This window comes from Lytechinus pictus, chromosome 3 (genome assembly GCF_037042905.1).
Source record: "Lytechinus pictus isolate F3 Inbred chromosome 3, Lp3.0, whole genome shotgun sequence".
NCBI lineage: Eukaryota > Metazoa > Echinodermata > Echinoidea > Temnopleuroida > Toxopneustidae > Lytechinus > Lytechinus pictus.
The window spans coordinates 62,932,114-62,950,417 of record NC_087247.1 but is presented as its reverse complement, the minus strand read 5'-3'; the positions used below and the strand labels follow the sequence as shown (position 1 = coordinate 62,950,417).

Here is an 18,304-nt window from a genome sequence, read left to right as displayed (position 1 = left end):
ACACAGCACTTTTTCAATGTAATAATTCTTCAAAAAAATATCAATGTTCTTCCATGACAACAATGTAAGGTTTCTTTCTCCTTTAGGATATATGGCAATTATATATTTTTGGGGGGATTTAAAAAGTATATAAATTCTAACACATTTGGGCAGGAATATCAATCATTTCAAATTCAATCAAAAAACAAATCAAGATGGAATGGTAGTTTAGATTCCAGTCATAATTCAAAGACAAGAGAGATAGATTTAAAGACTGAAAATAGCACCCCAGGGATTTTATGAGGTGTGACACATGCAGCAAGAAAGGGCAGTCAGCATAATGCTTCCTCGGACACTGACACTTGTCATTCTCAATTGTGTCTGTATCAATTTGGATGACAATAAGCAATTATGATGAGGTGATGCGAGGGGCAATAACTTGACTGATTAATTGCAGTAAGACAAAGAGAGGCAAGTTTCACAAAGCTGAAAGGATCAAGGATGGTGATGTTAGTGGATAAAATCAGGCTACTGGGATCAGACAAGACTTAAGCCTGCTGATGTGTCATACAACATGCAGCATTGCCTTAGGAGACAAACAATCCAATAGAAAACAAAATAAGTATATGGAGAAGCAGAGATAGAAAGGAGTTTCACAAAAAAAGAGAGGTGGACATACAGTCAGAGTTTTAAAGAGAAAGAAGGGAGAAACAAAATTGAGACCCCAAAAAAGACTAAAAACATATATTTAAACAGATAAAACTGGGAGAGAATGATGAGCGAAGTAAATAATATTCATAATTTTCATTTAAAAGGAGATGGTACACAAAGAAAATAAATGTAACAGGTGAAATGAGAATCCAAACTGTGAAATGAGTGCAAAATTGAGTGAGAGGAAGTGGGTTATGCACGAGTTCATATATTAGCAGAGAAAGTGAGAGAGAGACGCTAAAGTGGGAAATGAGAGGAAGACGCACACTGCTCTACTAGGAAGTGAATTGGGAACAACAATTTTTACAGGATTAAAAGATAATTGACAAAGGTTACATATTAATATTAGAAATCATTTGATTTAAGTTGCATAGCAACAAATCACATTTCTTCAATATGACACCCATCACAAGGTCATGACATGAATAAAGGTTAAAAGCAGAGTCTATTGCAATCAAAACTTTGAATTAGTGGTCAATTTGTCATGACCAATACAGCCACGCCTCAACATGCCTGACCGACATCACTAATCTGACCTACATTACTAATCTGCAGCTAATGCACAAAGGACCAATAAAACGAGTGACCTCTGTAAAGACCTAATGAATAATTGCTTCATTATACTACCTAATGACCCTAACTGGTGATATTTTTGATCGCTGGGGAAAATGGCAAAAATCATTCAATGAGTAGAAAAAATTTTATTCAGTGTGAAGTCGCTCAACTTAAAGATGTTATTCATTTATATTCAAAATTGTGATAAAAATGGATTCATTTCAATTCTACACAAACTATCATAAAACTGGAATAAATGGATTGTGTTATATGATTATTATTTGTAAAAGTAATGATAATATTGATACATTGTATGTCTCTAATCATTCTACATAATTTTTAAATTACTGGTAACAACTTTTGATTACAATTTACATGTAAAAAAAAGTCAATCTGTCTTTAGGCTGCCAATGTTAATCTAACGATTTTGATAAACATAGAAGATATGAAAATTACCCAAATAGTCCCACTCTCATGTTCTATGTCAATTTAAAAAATATCTTCATTCCACTCTGAAGTTGAGCCTCCTCTCACTGACTTGACAACTTTGCACAAATCTAGTTCTATCTTTTATTATCACAGGTTACAGGTGCCTTTCATTAAAAAGTTTTAATTTTAAAACTGAGTTTTCAACAACAAAATAAAGGAATATCTTGTTGCCAGCAACAGTTCAGGGATAAAAACATTCTAAATAGAGTCAAGTCAATAGATGCATAATCCCTTGTTCTAGAAAATGATTTATTTTAAGGTTAGATGACACGTCCAATGCCCCCTGTCCAGTCTGGTCATTATCCTAGTTTCGCAGGTAGAGCGCCACAATAATCCTGACCACTTCCCCCTCTTCATTACCTCCACCCAAACCATCAGACACTTTAAAATTTGGTTATTCATTACAATTCAGATGACCCATTACATTTCACTGAAAGTAATTAGGCTGTGTCTCGAATATCTTCATCTCATCAATGTCTACTGCTTTCAACTTTCCCATTCATATATTGTCCACTCTCTCCTCTTCTATAATATCTTACATCTTTTAAACAAATTTTCTTATTTTCTTCATACTCCTATGTATTTATTTTATATTCTCTCTTTCAATATTCTGTTTTTCGCCCCATCATATTAAAATATTAAACTTAAAGCAGAATGATTGCTATTCTTTTTAATTAATTACTTTTCTATACAAGCCTTGGCATACATTGACACCTGAAGTAATGAAGATGTTTGAAAGACCAAAATCACTAAAGCAACCCAAACAGTTTTCAAATCAGGAGCCTAAGAGATGCTACCCCCTCTCTTCTAACTCTCTCTCCCTCTCTTCTGCCATCTCACACAAGAGGAAGAGGTTCCTGAGCAATTTCTCCAAATTTCCTTGGACAAATTAACCATTTCTCTCGCCCACAACCCATTCAGAAGACATCTATAGGGAGGGAATATAGTGGGAGAGGAGGGGAACGAAACAAAGATTTGATGTATCCTGAACTCCTCCTCATCAGAATCCTCCTAGATTGACTGAATACTATAGGACCTGGCATCTTGACGATTGCTTCCTGAGAACAAAAGCAAATTTGCACAGTACTTCCTGTGAGAGAATAGAAAGTAGAAGGGAAAGATCTAAATTGAACTTATCCAATCTATTTGGATTGCTACTGCTGTGTGTCTCCTATTAAACTTGTAGTTTTCTGACAATCCTATTCACAAACAAGAAATGAATCCATTAGGAAGAATATAAACAAAATAATAACTTTGGATCAACATTCATTACATTATAAAAAATAAAAGTATGTGTAAACATACAGCATCTACCGGTAATATACACGTATATTTCATTCTTCATTTAGATCAAATAAGCATAGATTCTTGGCATGGTAATGACTATAAAGAAAATATTCAATTTCTATTTAGTTTTGAAAGGAAATTAAAGTGATTTTGGTTTATATATATATATATATATATATATATATATATATATATATATATATATATATATATATATATATATATATTCATAGGGCAGCACCTTAAGGCAGTATACACATACACATTTGATTATTATCATTTGTAATTTGTATTATTATAGAGCACATGTGTATGATCACATGCTGAGTGTCATAAATGTAACTTTACATGAAGTTTGTTTCAATGAAGCTATTAAATGATCATTGATTATCTTCTGGTTCGCCAATCGTGTACATGAAATGTATGCAAACCTTATGAGTTCCACGACAAATAAGGGTGAATATATATTGAGACAGTTCTTGCTGACTCACTTTCTGGACCAAAGAAATTAAAAATAAGACGATAGACTCATTTCCCCCAACCCAAGTTACCCGAAACTCCAAATTACCTATGCCTCCTCATTCTGAGCACTGTATCTAGGCCTTGGTGACAAATGCCTTAATTAGTCTTGCCTCTTTTTCTCACTACTTCAAAAGAGAAGTCTTGATTGGAAACATGAAGGAGCTATAGTTGGCTCTCAGAATCAATTGGTTTGGAAACATAATTAACAATTTCCTCTAACAAGGGGTGCTGAAGAATGATTGCTGATATGCTCCATACACCAAGCATGACATATACTAATCATTCAAATAATATTTCTTAACTTGTCCTCAGTTTTTTTTTATTACATTCATTTATTTCATTTGACAAAATTAAGAGGTTAAAGTGTAAGTTTAAAAATTGAATGGTTGAAAATATGCTCTTCTTCAAAGAGGAATATTCTAGAATTCAGCTGCATTTCACAACTAACAATCAGCAACAATTTATAGTTCCATACTCAATTATTCAAATTAAGGAATATTTATGAGATTTCTGTATTTATTTGAGATAGAACATCTAAAGAAAAATAGTTCTTTTTCATTGCCACTTTCTCAAAAGATTTTTTAATTCCTGGTCTATAATCATTCAAATGGTACGTGGCTGACTAGTACACACCCGTTTTGTATAGTTTCTGTTTGGTGTCAAACTACATGGTCTTATCCTAAGTTCATCTACTAAACATTTGATCTAAGTGCATTTTAGCCCATTTTACAATTTTATTCAATTTCTAATTATGCTACATCCATTTCATCATATCTAAGTGGTGTAATACCACTTTTTAATAGTCTATATGGTTAGATGTACTGATTTTAAACCAAATTTTCATATCAATAAAAAGTGTATATAAGTAGACAAAATAGAAATTAGACTGATTGGGCATGTGACTAAATGTCATGAGAATTAGACTAACTGGGTATTAGACCAAGTACAGAGTATCCAAAACAGCAATTAGACCAAATGGGTTTAGCCCAGGTGGTATTAGACTATCTCAGAAGTACACCAACTGCTTGTAGACCATGTGAATATAAACCATTTAGATCTGGTAGGTGTTTCATAAAGATGTTTGTAAGTTACGAATGGCTTTACGCACGACTGGAGACCATTTGTTGTGCTAAATGATATCCCTATGTAACTAATTTAGTGCCTAAGAACAGGTTCGAGTCGTGCGTAAAGTTGTGCGTAACTTTACGAACAGCTTTATGAAACACCCACCATCATTTACCATTCAGTGTATAATCAGAGGAATACATATCTGCTAATGTTAATCATTCTAAATGACTACTTGATTCATTCCATTTCAGTTTGAAATACTTCAGCAGCATGGTGATCATGTGTGGTTGATGGTTTTAGTAAACACTAGAGTTGGCAAGCCCATGCTAGCAGGAAATGAGCTACCTGGGAATCCCACAAGTCAATGTCAAGTTTGTGCCAGCAAACCAGCAAGCAAAGAATGAGGTTAGAAAGAAGCTGTGTTTACACACACAAAATCAGCATTAATGACAATGTACACCTAAAAACCAAACTGAAGCTTATATGTAATTCAAAAGGTGAAGATCCAGGGAGAATAAAGTGCTCTTATTAAACACCATGCATAGCAATTAATCATGTGTCTGAATGTGAACAATCATCAACACAATCAATTGCAAAATCAAACCTATGATCAAGTTTAATCATTGTGTTACTAGACCCAGGTCATCATGTTTTGAAATATTCTTTATGGGAAATATCATGTAGAGGGTACATACAGTATACTGTTTCCAGGTCACAATGTTTTCCCGTTGCTATCATTCATAATGTCACAAAATCTTGGCTTTTATTTCAAAATGGGAAAGTAGAGTAACATAATCTGTAAGCAAAGCTCTTTGTTAAGATTACTTTACATGTCCATGTAGGTTCCTATCCTCAATTTTATGCATCCAAGGTTAGTGATGTTGATAAAGAAATACTGTTTGAAATTTGAACTGGATACATTTACATCAAAAACACAAATCATATGTATTATCTAGTTGCAAACATAAAGAAAAACATTATTTACAAAATCATAGGTTCTATCTCTTGGGGAGAAAAGTCTTTAAACAGTTGGAAATAATCCTTATCCACTTGATATAAAGGTCAGTTTCAAATGAATTTAACTGAGGTTTGCAGCATCTTAGTTTATACAGTATGAACTCTCATTTTCAGGGACCTGCCAAACACAAGGTCATACAAAATAGATTAGTGCACATCTGTGTAAGCTATAACATTCGTTCAACTTCACCCCACATTTGGTTAGATCCCAAGTATACTAAGAGGATAACAACTTTAATTTTGAATTTACTTGAGAGAAAAATTTAGGTGACTTGGCTAGTACTATTAACAAATAAGGATTGCTCTCCTTAACTGAAAATTCATTTAAATAGTTGTATTTCATAGGATTTCAACTAGTATAGTCTGCAAGTTAAAAAGTGGTTATATCACCAAATTTTGTGTTCATTCATGTAATTTATAGCATTGATAAGGTGCCGATTATCTAGTTACCTATTCAATGGCGCACTATACATGTATATTACCCCAGCCATAGCTCCAGCTGCTAAAGGTGCTTGGTGCATTCAAGGAATTAATCTGCTAATTCATCTCACCTGGGATGAGTGCAGCCAATGTGGGTAAATTTCTTGCAGAAGGAAAACACCCCATGGCTAGGATTTGAACCCACGTCCCTTTGATTGAAAGACAAGAGTCGCAACCAATGATCTGAAAATGAATAAGATTACCTGACTACATTATCTCTTTATACTTTTCGAAGTTTCAAAGTCAACATAATATTAAATTGCCTTAGAAAATCTGCAAACCATTACCTCTGCAAACAAGATTGCATCAATCAAACCAAAGGCTCAAGATTTCATGAATGATGAGATAAAATCTGAAGAAACATCTTTCTCAAGAAGCAAACCAATAGAATCTTATATAAAGCCTCCATTGCTAGAAATCATTCAAAAATAGATGGCACTTCACAACTTCACTGAAGCATTTGGCAAGACAAGCTTAAAATATTAAATACTATTTCTAGTTGAATTTGTGAGGAGTCAATCCCAGGGATGAATAAGCTACAGTACCGAATAAGCTACAGTACCTGGGAAGCATTCAATAAAAAGAGGGAGATAGCAGGACAACAGAGAACCGCAATATTTCCTCTGTAATGGAACAATGGATAACTCGATTTGAGATAAGTGAGATTAGGTTAAGAGACAAAGTGAATTACAAGGGTTGCAGGCTTGGGGGTTGAGGGGGAGGGAATAATTTTTTTTTCTGAATTAAAAAAAAAAATTGTTCAGTGAATGAGTAACTCATTATATTATACAGAACAATCATTACTGTTGTTGCTATATTTATCATGAATCATAAACTAAACAATTATTGTGATTGAAGATAAGAAATAGAAACGGTGAGGGGATGCCCCTTCTTACACCTGGGCTTCATATGTTATCTACTTTTTATAAGGAAGGAAAATAAAATGGCTGAAAAGTTGATCTTCATCTTGTTGAAGAAGGATGCCCAATTAGCACTGCCATGTTGGTTGGAAGTGGAACCATGTGCGTAGTAACTCACCTGTGAAACCAAACCTCTCACTCATTACCTGTCTGCTGCCTATAAAAAGAAAGTGAGGTCCCACGAGGGGGAACGTCCTATGAACACTTGGGAACAAGTCAGGCAATGGTGGGGAAAATGGTGCAGGAAAAGAATGAGGAATCACGGAATGCATGCTGCAGAGCTGGGACTAAGATACCATCAAGTAATTCTAAGCTTCTTTTTCTTTTGTTATTTGAAACAGTGAGTCATTTCTTTTCCTTCGGGTATGAATTTGGCAGAGAATGAGTGAAGAGATAAATGCAAGTTTTGTATTTGTTTTTATCATACATAAAAAAGCAAAGGCAAAATAATTTAAGTAATGTAGTAGTAGTAGTAGTAGTAGTAGTAGTAGTAGAAATAATAATAATAATGATGATGATGATGATAATAAGAATAAGAAGAATAATTATCATCCCCTTTAATATAGCGCTTAATACATCAGAACGACATCTATATGTGCGGTACAAATATACTATTTCCATGGTCATCGGATCCTGACATGCCCACACACAATGTATGCACTTTCTCCACTCCCTGGGGATCATTTTTTACAATAGTTCCAAGACTCAATTGCTTGGCATACAACATAGGCTTTTGCATCCTACCAGGTACCCATTTAACACCAGGGTAGAGAGTGGCAACGTGTGGATTGATGCCTCGCCAAAGGATGCTAGGCCGTGGTGGGATTCAAACACACGACTCTCTGGTTGCAAGATGAAAGTCATAACTACTACCTCATGACAATTGAGTATACAATCAAGCCCTTTAGTATCCAATCTAATCCATTTTTTAACTTGATATTTCTTATTTGTCTTGTTCCTAGGATACCAGATGATTGGATAATTTTAATTTATGTCCATTAATAGAAAACAAGTGGAACACCTATGGCAGTCTCGCCTGCATTATGCAATTCGATGTAGCAGCAGTGCTGCCTATGAAAACAGCTAATGAATAATTATTCACAGGAGAAAACACTACTCTGATAATAAAATATTATGTCCATTGACCCAAAATTACCTTTGACCATGATCATGTGACCTAAGACATGTGCAAAACAATCCTTCATACTTGATTACCTTATGTTGATGTTTCATGAGCTAGATCCATAAACTTTATGAAAGTTATCCATGAAATTATGATGCCAATTCAACACATATACTCCCAACACTGCCAGAGTTCATTGACCTTTAAATGACCTTTGACCTTGGCCATGTTCCTGAAACGCGCACAGGGTATACCGGGATACATTGCCGCTCTTTTAAGGTTACATGTATGATGACAATTCCACAAATACACCAAACATTACCAAAGTTTGTTGACTCTAAGTGAACTCTGACCTTAATCATGTGACCTGAAACTCGCACATGATATTCAGGGATACATGGTTGCTCTTATGTCCAAGTTTCCTCAAATTACCCCAACATGGCCAAAGTTCGTTGACCGTGACCTTTGACCTTAATCATGTGACCTGAAACTCAGGCAGGATCTTCAGTAATACACTATTACCCTTATGTATAAGTTTCATGAACTAGGTTCATATACTTTTTAAGTTATGATGACATTTCAAAAACTTAACCTTGGTTAAGATTTCGATAATGAGTCCCCCAACATGGTCTGAGTTCATTGACCCTAATTGACCTTCGTCATGTGACCTGAAACTCAGGCAGGATGTTCAGTAATACTTGATTACCCTTATGTCCAAGTTTCATGAACTACGTCCATATCCTTTCCAAGTTATGATGACATTTCAAAAACTTAACCTTGGTTATGATTTCAATGTTGACAAAGCCGACGCCGCCACCATCACCGTCGTCGCCGGAAAAGCAGCACCTATAGTCTCGCTCTGCTATGCAGATAAGACAAAAACTGTCACAGTAAAGAACATCTCCATTAAGCAAACCTTTATCTCTCTGGTAAGAAGAGTTTGATGCAAACCGGTTCTATGTGATGCCATCCTGCAAAGTACTACAAAAACAATATAAACAATAATTTGTATGCCTGTCTAAACTGAAGAAATTTTGGAATTTATATCAATATTCCATGAAGGTCAACTGAATGTCCCCAAGGGCAGAATAAATACAAAACCATAAGGTCATTTTTAAATTTCAGGCCAATAACCAATCAGAGTCCATTCTAAAGCATCCTACAACTTCCACTGCTCATTGGCTATGTTCGATAAAAAAAAACATGATTGCAGATATCTCTGTCCAATCACAGGCTCTGTACCATTTAATGTCTTGGCCTTCTTACATGGCTTGTCCCCCTCATACATACCTAAGGATTTGACTGACAGAATCATAGAGGCAATTCAATACGCTGACAAGAATCAGTTCATTTTCTGAGGCACTTCCAACCACATAGAAGAGCAGATCAACATTACTCCTGTAGACTATTGTCATTCCCTCAAGCATGATGATTTCAGCTGGAAGGGAAAAAAAGAATATCATAAGGCAAATTACTTCTTCACTGTTAACATTGGTATTACACTACACATATGTATTTGTATGCAAAATTCTCTGTCATTCCAGTCTACTTTTTTTTTCCCTCTCAATTGCTTTGAAAGAATTTGTAATCATATTTCTTACGTGGTAAAGATAGATTGGTGTGCTAACAATTGGCAAAGTATCTGATAAGAACCTAAACGTATGATTAACAGCAGAGATATTTATCCCTTAGACCAGGGGGGTGTTTCACAAAGAAATAAGTATGACGACGCAGACATGATATGCAACGTGCAATCTTATTGATCAATACACAGTAGTGCGCGTCCTCTTTGCATGATCTGACCAATGCAGCGATGCCTTTTATACCACGCGCAACTAGACATTTAAGTGCGACTCTAAGTCATACTTAAATCTTTGTGAAAAACCCCCCAGGACTCATCTACATCAGAGCCCTCTGCATAAAATGTTTACCAGAGAGTACTCAATGTTATTTTCAACAAGAGTTTGCACTATTATGCTTTTGTTGGTTTTCTATTTCTAAATATCACTTTTAGCTTTGGCTTGGTCTCTAAAATAAGGGTAAATTAAAACATGTGAGAAATGGCCAAAGAATAGTAGTAACTCTTTGTAAGACGGGGCCCAGGTGACAAAACAATCACAAACGTCACTACCCATGGCCAGGACAGGCATTTGGGATTTTTGGCATATCTTCAGAAGTCTCCAGCGGGACTAATGAATTCCCAGAATCCCTACATTTCACTTTGTCATAATAACAATCAACCATATTTTTAATTTCTTTTTTTTTAAGCTACAATGACGCTTGAAGCACAGGTTTCAATATCATGCCAATATTGGTAAACCACTAAAATTTGCTCCTGAGCCTTAAATGAGCTAAATTGCTGGAAGAAATAACCCTTTTAGCTCACTAATAAGAAAAAATGGCTCCATTTTTATGGTGTGCAACAGGCACAGAACACTATTATACAAAGACTAGAAAAATCATTGGAGGATGGCTGAAATTAAGTGAATAAAGCTCTTCATTTATAATGGGTTCAGACACAGCCATGACAACAACATTCAATATACCTTGAACCCAAAAAAGATTCTCTTGTGCTGTTCTTTCTTTTTTAATGAAATATGCTCCCTAGATTCTCATCAAGTAGATGGTCATGAGAAGGTTGCTTCTAAACTCAGGAGGACACTAATCATCTTCAAACAATGTCTTGGGTTTTCTTAGGCTATCAAGAGACTGAGAGACCTTTTACATGGTTTGTTCTTATCACAAACTCCCATCCTGTTCTGCCCAAAGGATATTTATTGCTGCTGACAGACGCCCACAGTGATATTTGTTTGGAGAACAAGTGATCTGACACACACATGAGAATCTTGTTTTGCTTGGAGGATCAGAGCAAAAACCACAAAAAATGTTATCCCTTTATACAGAAGAGGATGTATCAAACAGGCAAATGGCTGATGCATGAAAATGTCATGGGCAAATATGAGCATTGTAACCAAGAGATTTAACAGTTGGATTCAAATCTAATCCCAATGGAAAACAATCCAATTACAAAGTTTGCATGTTTTGGAGCAATGATGGTAATCATGCAACATACATGTAGCCACGTCCAGACAGAATGTATGAAATAAAGTACTATGAAAACTTTAAATAAATGCTACATATCAGATCAGCTCCAGGGCGAAATTCTTTTACAGATAATAACAAGTGGAACGCCTCTGGCAGTCTCGCCTGCATTACGCGATTTAATATAGCAGCAGTGCTAACTTTGAAAACTACTATAAAATAATCATTCACAAAAACACCATTCATATAATGACATAATACCACGTTCATTGACCATAAATGACATTTGAACGGTGACTTAAGACTTGTCAACTACACCCATGTCCACATTTCATTCACTCTATCCATAAACTTTCAAAGTTATGATGGAAATTCAACAATTACCCCAACATGGCCTAAGTTTATTGACCTTAACTGACCTTTGACCTTGGTTTTGTGACCTGAAACTCACAGGGGATGTTCAGTGATACTTGATTACTCTTATATCCCAAGTTTTATGAACTAGATCCATAAACTTTCAGAGATAGGATGGTAATTCAACAAATACCCCTAACACGGCCAAAGTTCATTGACCTTTAATGACCTTTGACCATGGTCATGTGACCTGAAACTCGTACAGGATGCTCAGTGATACTTGATTACTCTTATATCCCAAGTTTTATGAACTAGATCCATAAACTTTCAGAGTTAGGATGGTAATTCAACAAATACCCCTAACACGGCCAAAGTTCATTTACCTTTAATGACCTTTGACCATGGTCATGTGACCTGAAACTCGTACAGGATGCTCAGTGATACTTGATTACTCTTATGTCCAAGTTTTATGAACTAGATCCATAAACTTTCAGAGTTAGGATGGTAATTTAACAAATACCCCCAACACGGCCAAAGTTCATTGACCTTAAATGACCATTGAGCATGGTCATGTGACCTGAAACTCTCACAGGATATTCAGTGGTACTTGATTAACCTAATGTCCAAGTTTCATGAACTAGATCTGTAAATTTTCAAAGTTATGATGGTAATTCAACAAATACCCCCAACTTGGCCAAAGTTCATTGACCCTAAATGACCTTCGACCTTGGTCATATGACCTGAAACTCAGGCAGGATGTTCACTAATACTTGATTAACCTTATGTCCAAGTTTCATGAACTAGATCCATAAATTTTCAAAGTTATGATAGTAATTCAACAAATACCCCCAACTTGACCAAAGTTCATTGACCCTAAATGACCTTTGACCTTGGTCCCGTGACGTGAAACTCAAGCAGGATGTTCACTAATACTTGATTAACCTTATGCCCAAGTTTCATGAACTAGGTCCACATACTTTCTAAGTTATGATGTCATTTCAAAAACTTAACCTTTGTTTAAGATTTTGAAAATAATTCTCCTAACATGGTCTAAGTTCATTGACCCTAAATGACCTTTGACCTTGGTCATGTGACCTGAAACTCAGGCAGGATATTGAGTAATACTTGATTAACCTTATGTTTAAGTCATGAACTAGGTCCATATACTTTTTAAGTTATGATGTTATTTCAAAAACTTAACCTTAGGTTAAGATTTGATGTTGACGCCGCCGCCGCCACCGCCACCGCCGCCGCCATCGCCGTCGGAAAAGCGGCGCCTATAGTCTCGCTCTGCTATGCAGGCGAGACAAAAAAACCTGACAACTTATAAATTTTAGTATTTCCACCAATCACTATTAAATACCTGATAATTTTTATACATATTTGATTTGATAATTCATATAATAAGGAAAGAATATACATAAGGTACGAAAACCTTCTACACATGAAAATCTATATATATTAAAAAAATCAGGTATGAAGAGAGAGAGAGATAAAATGAAGATACAATCATAAATCTAAGTTCTACCCTGCCAGCCTGAGTCACTAGAGGAGGAATAGCGCCTGCGGGCCACAGGCATTCAAGGCTCGTTTGCAACCCAGAGACACTCATGCCCTGCTGGCCTAGAGCGCGTTACGCAAAATTGAGCTCTCAGGAACTACAAGAACGCAACCACTTAATGATATATCTCTTAACCAAATCCTGATGATTGAAAAGCAAATTTTACTAAAACACACATTCTACTCATTTTCTCCTCGAATTTGATCAGATTAACATCAAAATACTTTCACAAGATTTCTATCTCCTTATTTGAAAAATGCAAAGAATGTGATAAGACTAAAAAGATAATATCACAAATATTTCCTCAAAATTTCAAATGACATGACAATTCTTTCAGAAAAGCTGTACAGGAGCTACAGGTATCTTACTCTGCAGAAAAAAAAATTTTAAACAAAATTACTTCCATGAATACTACATTCTATAAACAAGGTTTTTAGCAGACACTAAGAAATATTTTAAACATCCTCAAACTTGAAATAATCTCATTATCTTTATCCAGGTCACATCTCATTTCAGAAACTAAGGGATTAATATCTGAAGCCCCTAAAATATATATAAACTTCTATAATACAATCTAGCGCTACGCTTAAATAAATGAAAATGTTTTCCAAAACCAGAAGGCCTGAAGGCCAGGAGGTAATTCCCTAGAACCATATATGGATATCATGAAATGGATATCATTTCATAGTCACTTTATATTATTACCATTTTATGAAATATTTATTATACACCTTTTTTAAGTTTGATACTCTTGCCTGTGAAAGTGCTTCTTATTAACAGTGGGCGCATCTTGTTTAGTGGTTCTGACTCTCGCCTTTCAAACAGAGGTTCTTGGGTTTGAATCCTAGCCTTCAGCAAGAAATTTATCCACACTGTGCTGAACTCAACCCAGATGAGGTAAAATGGGTACCGACAAGAAATAATTCCTCAAAAGGCTATGTGCACCTGAATTGGCAGCCTAGCTTAGCCGGGTAATAATAATAGCAGGGCCCACTGGGAGAACAGTTTTCGGAACTGAAGTGGCTACTCTGGGTAAATATGCCGTTATTATTATTATTATTATTACCAATATCATTATTATTATTATTATTATTACATCTGGATAGAATTTTTAAACTTAAAAAATGTGCAATAAAAATTGTAAACCATTCATCGTTTTATGCTCACACTAAACCAATATTTTAAATTGTAATGAACATAAATATACAACGAGGGGCAATATTCATTTTCATATACCTAAAAGTAAGAACCAAATTATCTTAAAATTCAATCTTTTATAAGGGACCATTAATTCGGAATGCTTTCTTAAAGGAAATTAAGGATAGTTGCTCACTTAACATTTTTAGGAGAAATTATAAATACCAAATCATCACCACTACTTATTCATTTTTTATTTAATCATTATTTTGCTTGTTTGTTTGTATGGGTTAGTTGATTAAATATTGTTAAATACTACATGTATGTAATTTTATTTGGGGCGGCTGTACATAAGGTTAATTTCATTTTAGCTGCTACCCTCTCAGTATAATACTATTCATGTCTCTGTTTGATTTATGTCATGTCTGTTCCATTTATATATTGTTTTTTTTTATACTGAGAAAAATAAATCAAATTGAATTGAATTGAAGTTTATATATTCATATGACTTATTTCCCCCTCACAATTGAATACTTTCATATTAGCAACTTCATGGAAGAGGAGGAGAAAAAAATTATCCATAATAATAATAATAATCCCAATTTTATTGTTTGAAAGTTCCTTATGCCTAATTGATCATGGGCCCAGCAGCCACTGAACAGTACCAGATCGACGTTTATTTATCCGTTAAATCGTTGAACATCAAACAGGATAGCAGCAACTCCCACGTTTTAACATCTTTTTTGTCTGACACAGCCGGGGCTTGAATTCCCAACCTCCCAGTTGTGAGGCTGACACTTTAACATCTTAATCAACAACAGTATAAAATGTATGCAGCCTGCCCCATGTGAGGAGGAGGAGAAGGAAAAAAGCAATGCTTAATTTGGTCATCACAAATACGACCTAAGATCAACCTGAGAAATCATCAACATCTAATTGAAATGAATATTTTCAAAACAAGTTTTCTCTTTAAATATAGAGTAGCCAAAACCAAACAATCATTCTGTGCATATATGAAGGAAGGAGGAAAAATAGAGAGAAAAAAGAGATGCGGTCCTTCTTCAATATTGAGTCAACAACTCCCATCCCTTATGGTCTAGTCAGAAATTCACCATCCAATCACAGGAAGGAAGATGGGGAAATCAAAAACATTGCATGCATGGAATCCCCCTGGAAACTAAAATGAACTTTGCCATTTTACACACCACTGGGTGTCCTCTGGACTGCACCATCCCCGGGAATAGGGGCTGCCATTATGCTGAGATGAGGGGCCCCTCAAAGAAGTGAATGAAAGATATAGAGCACAGGAGAGCAGCAAGATGTTTAAGTGCCACCATAGAATGTATGCCACAAAGCAGAAAAGGCTCCTCCTGTCAGTCATTTACTACATCCAATCTCTGCTGGAGTATTTCACATATCTTCTAAAACCACACGTTTTGTAAACAGCAACATTAGTAAACTGCTTTCAAGCAACTAAATAGGACAATCATTCTTCATCATTTTACACATGTTGAAACAAAAGCAAGAAAATTCACAAGTTTCCTATAGATCTCATAAGCCCTCTTCTTTATATGTACTTACTCAAGCAGATCATACTTATAATTTTCAAAGATAGAAAGCGGGAGAAACAAGGTGCACTTCCTAGTCCTTACCATTTGCTCTATGTGTCTTGTTGAAGAGGTTCTTCTCGAATGCTTTCTGTTCCTTGGTGGTGGAAAATGTGTCATCATAGTACTACAGAGACAATACAATACAAAACATTTATGATATGATTATGTGGAAATTGTTTGAAGGTTGATATGTTAACGTAGTGTATTTCATATTAGAATGACTGAACAATTTTGTATCCAGGAGCACATTTGCTAACTTTAATATTTAATACTAATAAATTTCTTCATGAATTTGAATCTACATATCTTGTACTATAATTCCAATGATAGTTGATACATGAAACAGCACTGAAGGAAGAAGGTATCAAAAAGTAAAATGTACATCCAACATACTAAATTAACGAACAGCTTGTACATATGTAGTCATACATGAATATACACTGTAACTGACAACACTCATTTGTATGTGTTTAAATCCTACCAAAAACTTGACAGAATTTGAGCTTTATTAGAATACCTAAAACCTTATTCAACTAAATACCAATATATGTTGATTATTTGTAAGACATCACCTTTGAGAGTAACCTCTCTCCATCATTGTCTAGAATAGCCACTGCCTTCACTGTGTACAAACTGGCAATCTACATAGAAAAAAAGACAGAAAACAGAATGAAATAATTAATAAATACTCAGGATTTCTTTAAAATGTGCAGTGGAAAAAAAATCATAAAAACTTTTACAAACAGGTACGGTCATTAATTAATTTTTTGTCAAAATGGTGCAAAAGAGGTATAAATTCAACAGATTCAACTTTTTCTCTGATTTATTTCATCTCAGTATTAAAGCTAACATTTTATAATGATATCTGATGAGGAACAGGTATTTAGTTTGACTGCACTTGGTATAAAACTCTTTTTAAGAAAATTTAATTTTGTATGCATATAAGAAATAGAATGAATCAAAAGTTATAAGCGACAAAACGAAAATGGATTGTATTGATGAAAAGTTGTTTCGAGTGCCCAAATCCATTGTTCGAGACATCATACTTGAAAGTAATGTCAACTTTGACCGCTTTACATTGTACTAGTATCTCAAAAACACAGAATGGTCCTGGACTCTGGCAGGGTCCCTTCTGAACACTAAATCAGCATCCTCCCTATATCAGATAAGGTGTCACCTTGAAACAAGAGTTTCCTCCTGGCCCTCTATCAGACATATGGCCTGTTCCATTTTTCAGGAGGGGATGCCCATGGGAGTCAAGCGAATGGACAAGTTGATCAGTGACTTTGCATTTTAACTTTTTATTCATATTATAGCAGGACAGACTTAAATCCATTTTTGTATAAATCTTACCTTGCCAACATATGATAAAGAGACAAACATTTCTCTCAACTATTACCCTCATCAAAAAGATGTATGTAGTAATGTTTGTTTTGAAATACAAGAAATTCAAAATACCCATTGGTTAATTCTATGCTGCTCTAACATTATTTTTAAAGGAGCTTTTTGAAGGGTCTACTCTACTCTCACTTTTATAGCAAAAGACAAATTAAATGAAAAAAAATACATTCAGAAGTCAAAGGGGAAGCTTGTTTCTATTTCATATCTTTACTGCATGAAAGTTAATAAAGGGTGGTAAATTTCCTTTTAAATATGCAACACATTTACAGGATACTGTGAAAGCATGAACAAAAATAAGTGATTTGTATGATTTCAATAATCTTGAATCAAGCAAAGTCTTTCCGCAATGTAACGTTTGTTGCAGCAGCAAAAGAGCTACACTGTAGATACTTGAATAACAAGTATTTTTATTTATTTTGCTGAAAAGAATGTATGGATAGATTCCATTTTCTATCTACTCATACAGAATTATTAATGAACCACAAATGTTTGGGTCCATAGATTCATCATCCTACATGTAGTACTTGCAGTTAAATGTGAACATACATGTTGGAACAGATTAAAGGTAAGGTACATCTGAAATCTTTAAACAGAAAATGAAAGTATCGTAAATTTCATCAAAGAATAACAGAGTTGTGAGTTTAAAGTTTCAATTTTGTGACATCACAAACAAGCAGCTTCCCAATCTATCATTTGACAAATGTTATAATAGTTAATAATCAAATCAAATATTCTTTTCCACTCCAGTGATTTTAAAATGTTTCTAATCATATTTGCAATGCAAAGATATCTAAGAAACTTGCATTTAATGCAATCAATATTACATGTTTCATTACGTCTTCCTTGTATTCTTATTTTCTTTCATTTCCACTTTTCCCTTTAAAAAAATGTTTTCAAAACTCAGTGAAAAAACAAATTCTTATTTAACTTGTGGCATGCTATTTCTCTATAATCAATGACATCATTGTGATCTAAAATCAAGCATATGAAAAGTCTCTGATGCCAAACATGTGGGGCAAGTTTTTGTATGACGGCCTAGAATCAATTA

General features: G+C 34.7%; 1 protein-coding gene across 1 annotated transcript; it reads right to left on the bottom strand.

Annotated features, from left to right (window-relative positions):
- Window positions 1–3,867: 3,867 nt before the first annotated feature.
- Window positions 3,868–17,071, bottom strand: LOC129255426 (coatomer subunit zeta-1-like). Its single transcript, XM_054893778.2, has 4 exons — window positions 17,033–17,071; window positions 16,428–16,496; window positions 15,898–15,979; window positions 3,868–9,589 (listed from the first exon to the last, which is right to left on the bottom strand). The coding sequence occupies exons 1-4, from the start codon at window positions 17,069–17,071 to the stop codon at window positions 9,432–9,434; spliced, it is 348 nt and encodes a 115-aa protein (XP_054749753.1). The 3' UTR covers window positions 3,868–9,431.
- Between the last annotated feature and the right edge of the window lie 1,233 nt (window positions 17,072–18,304).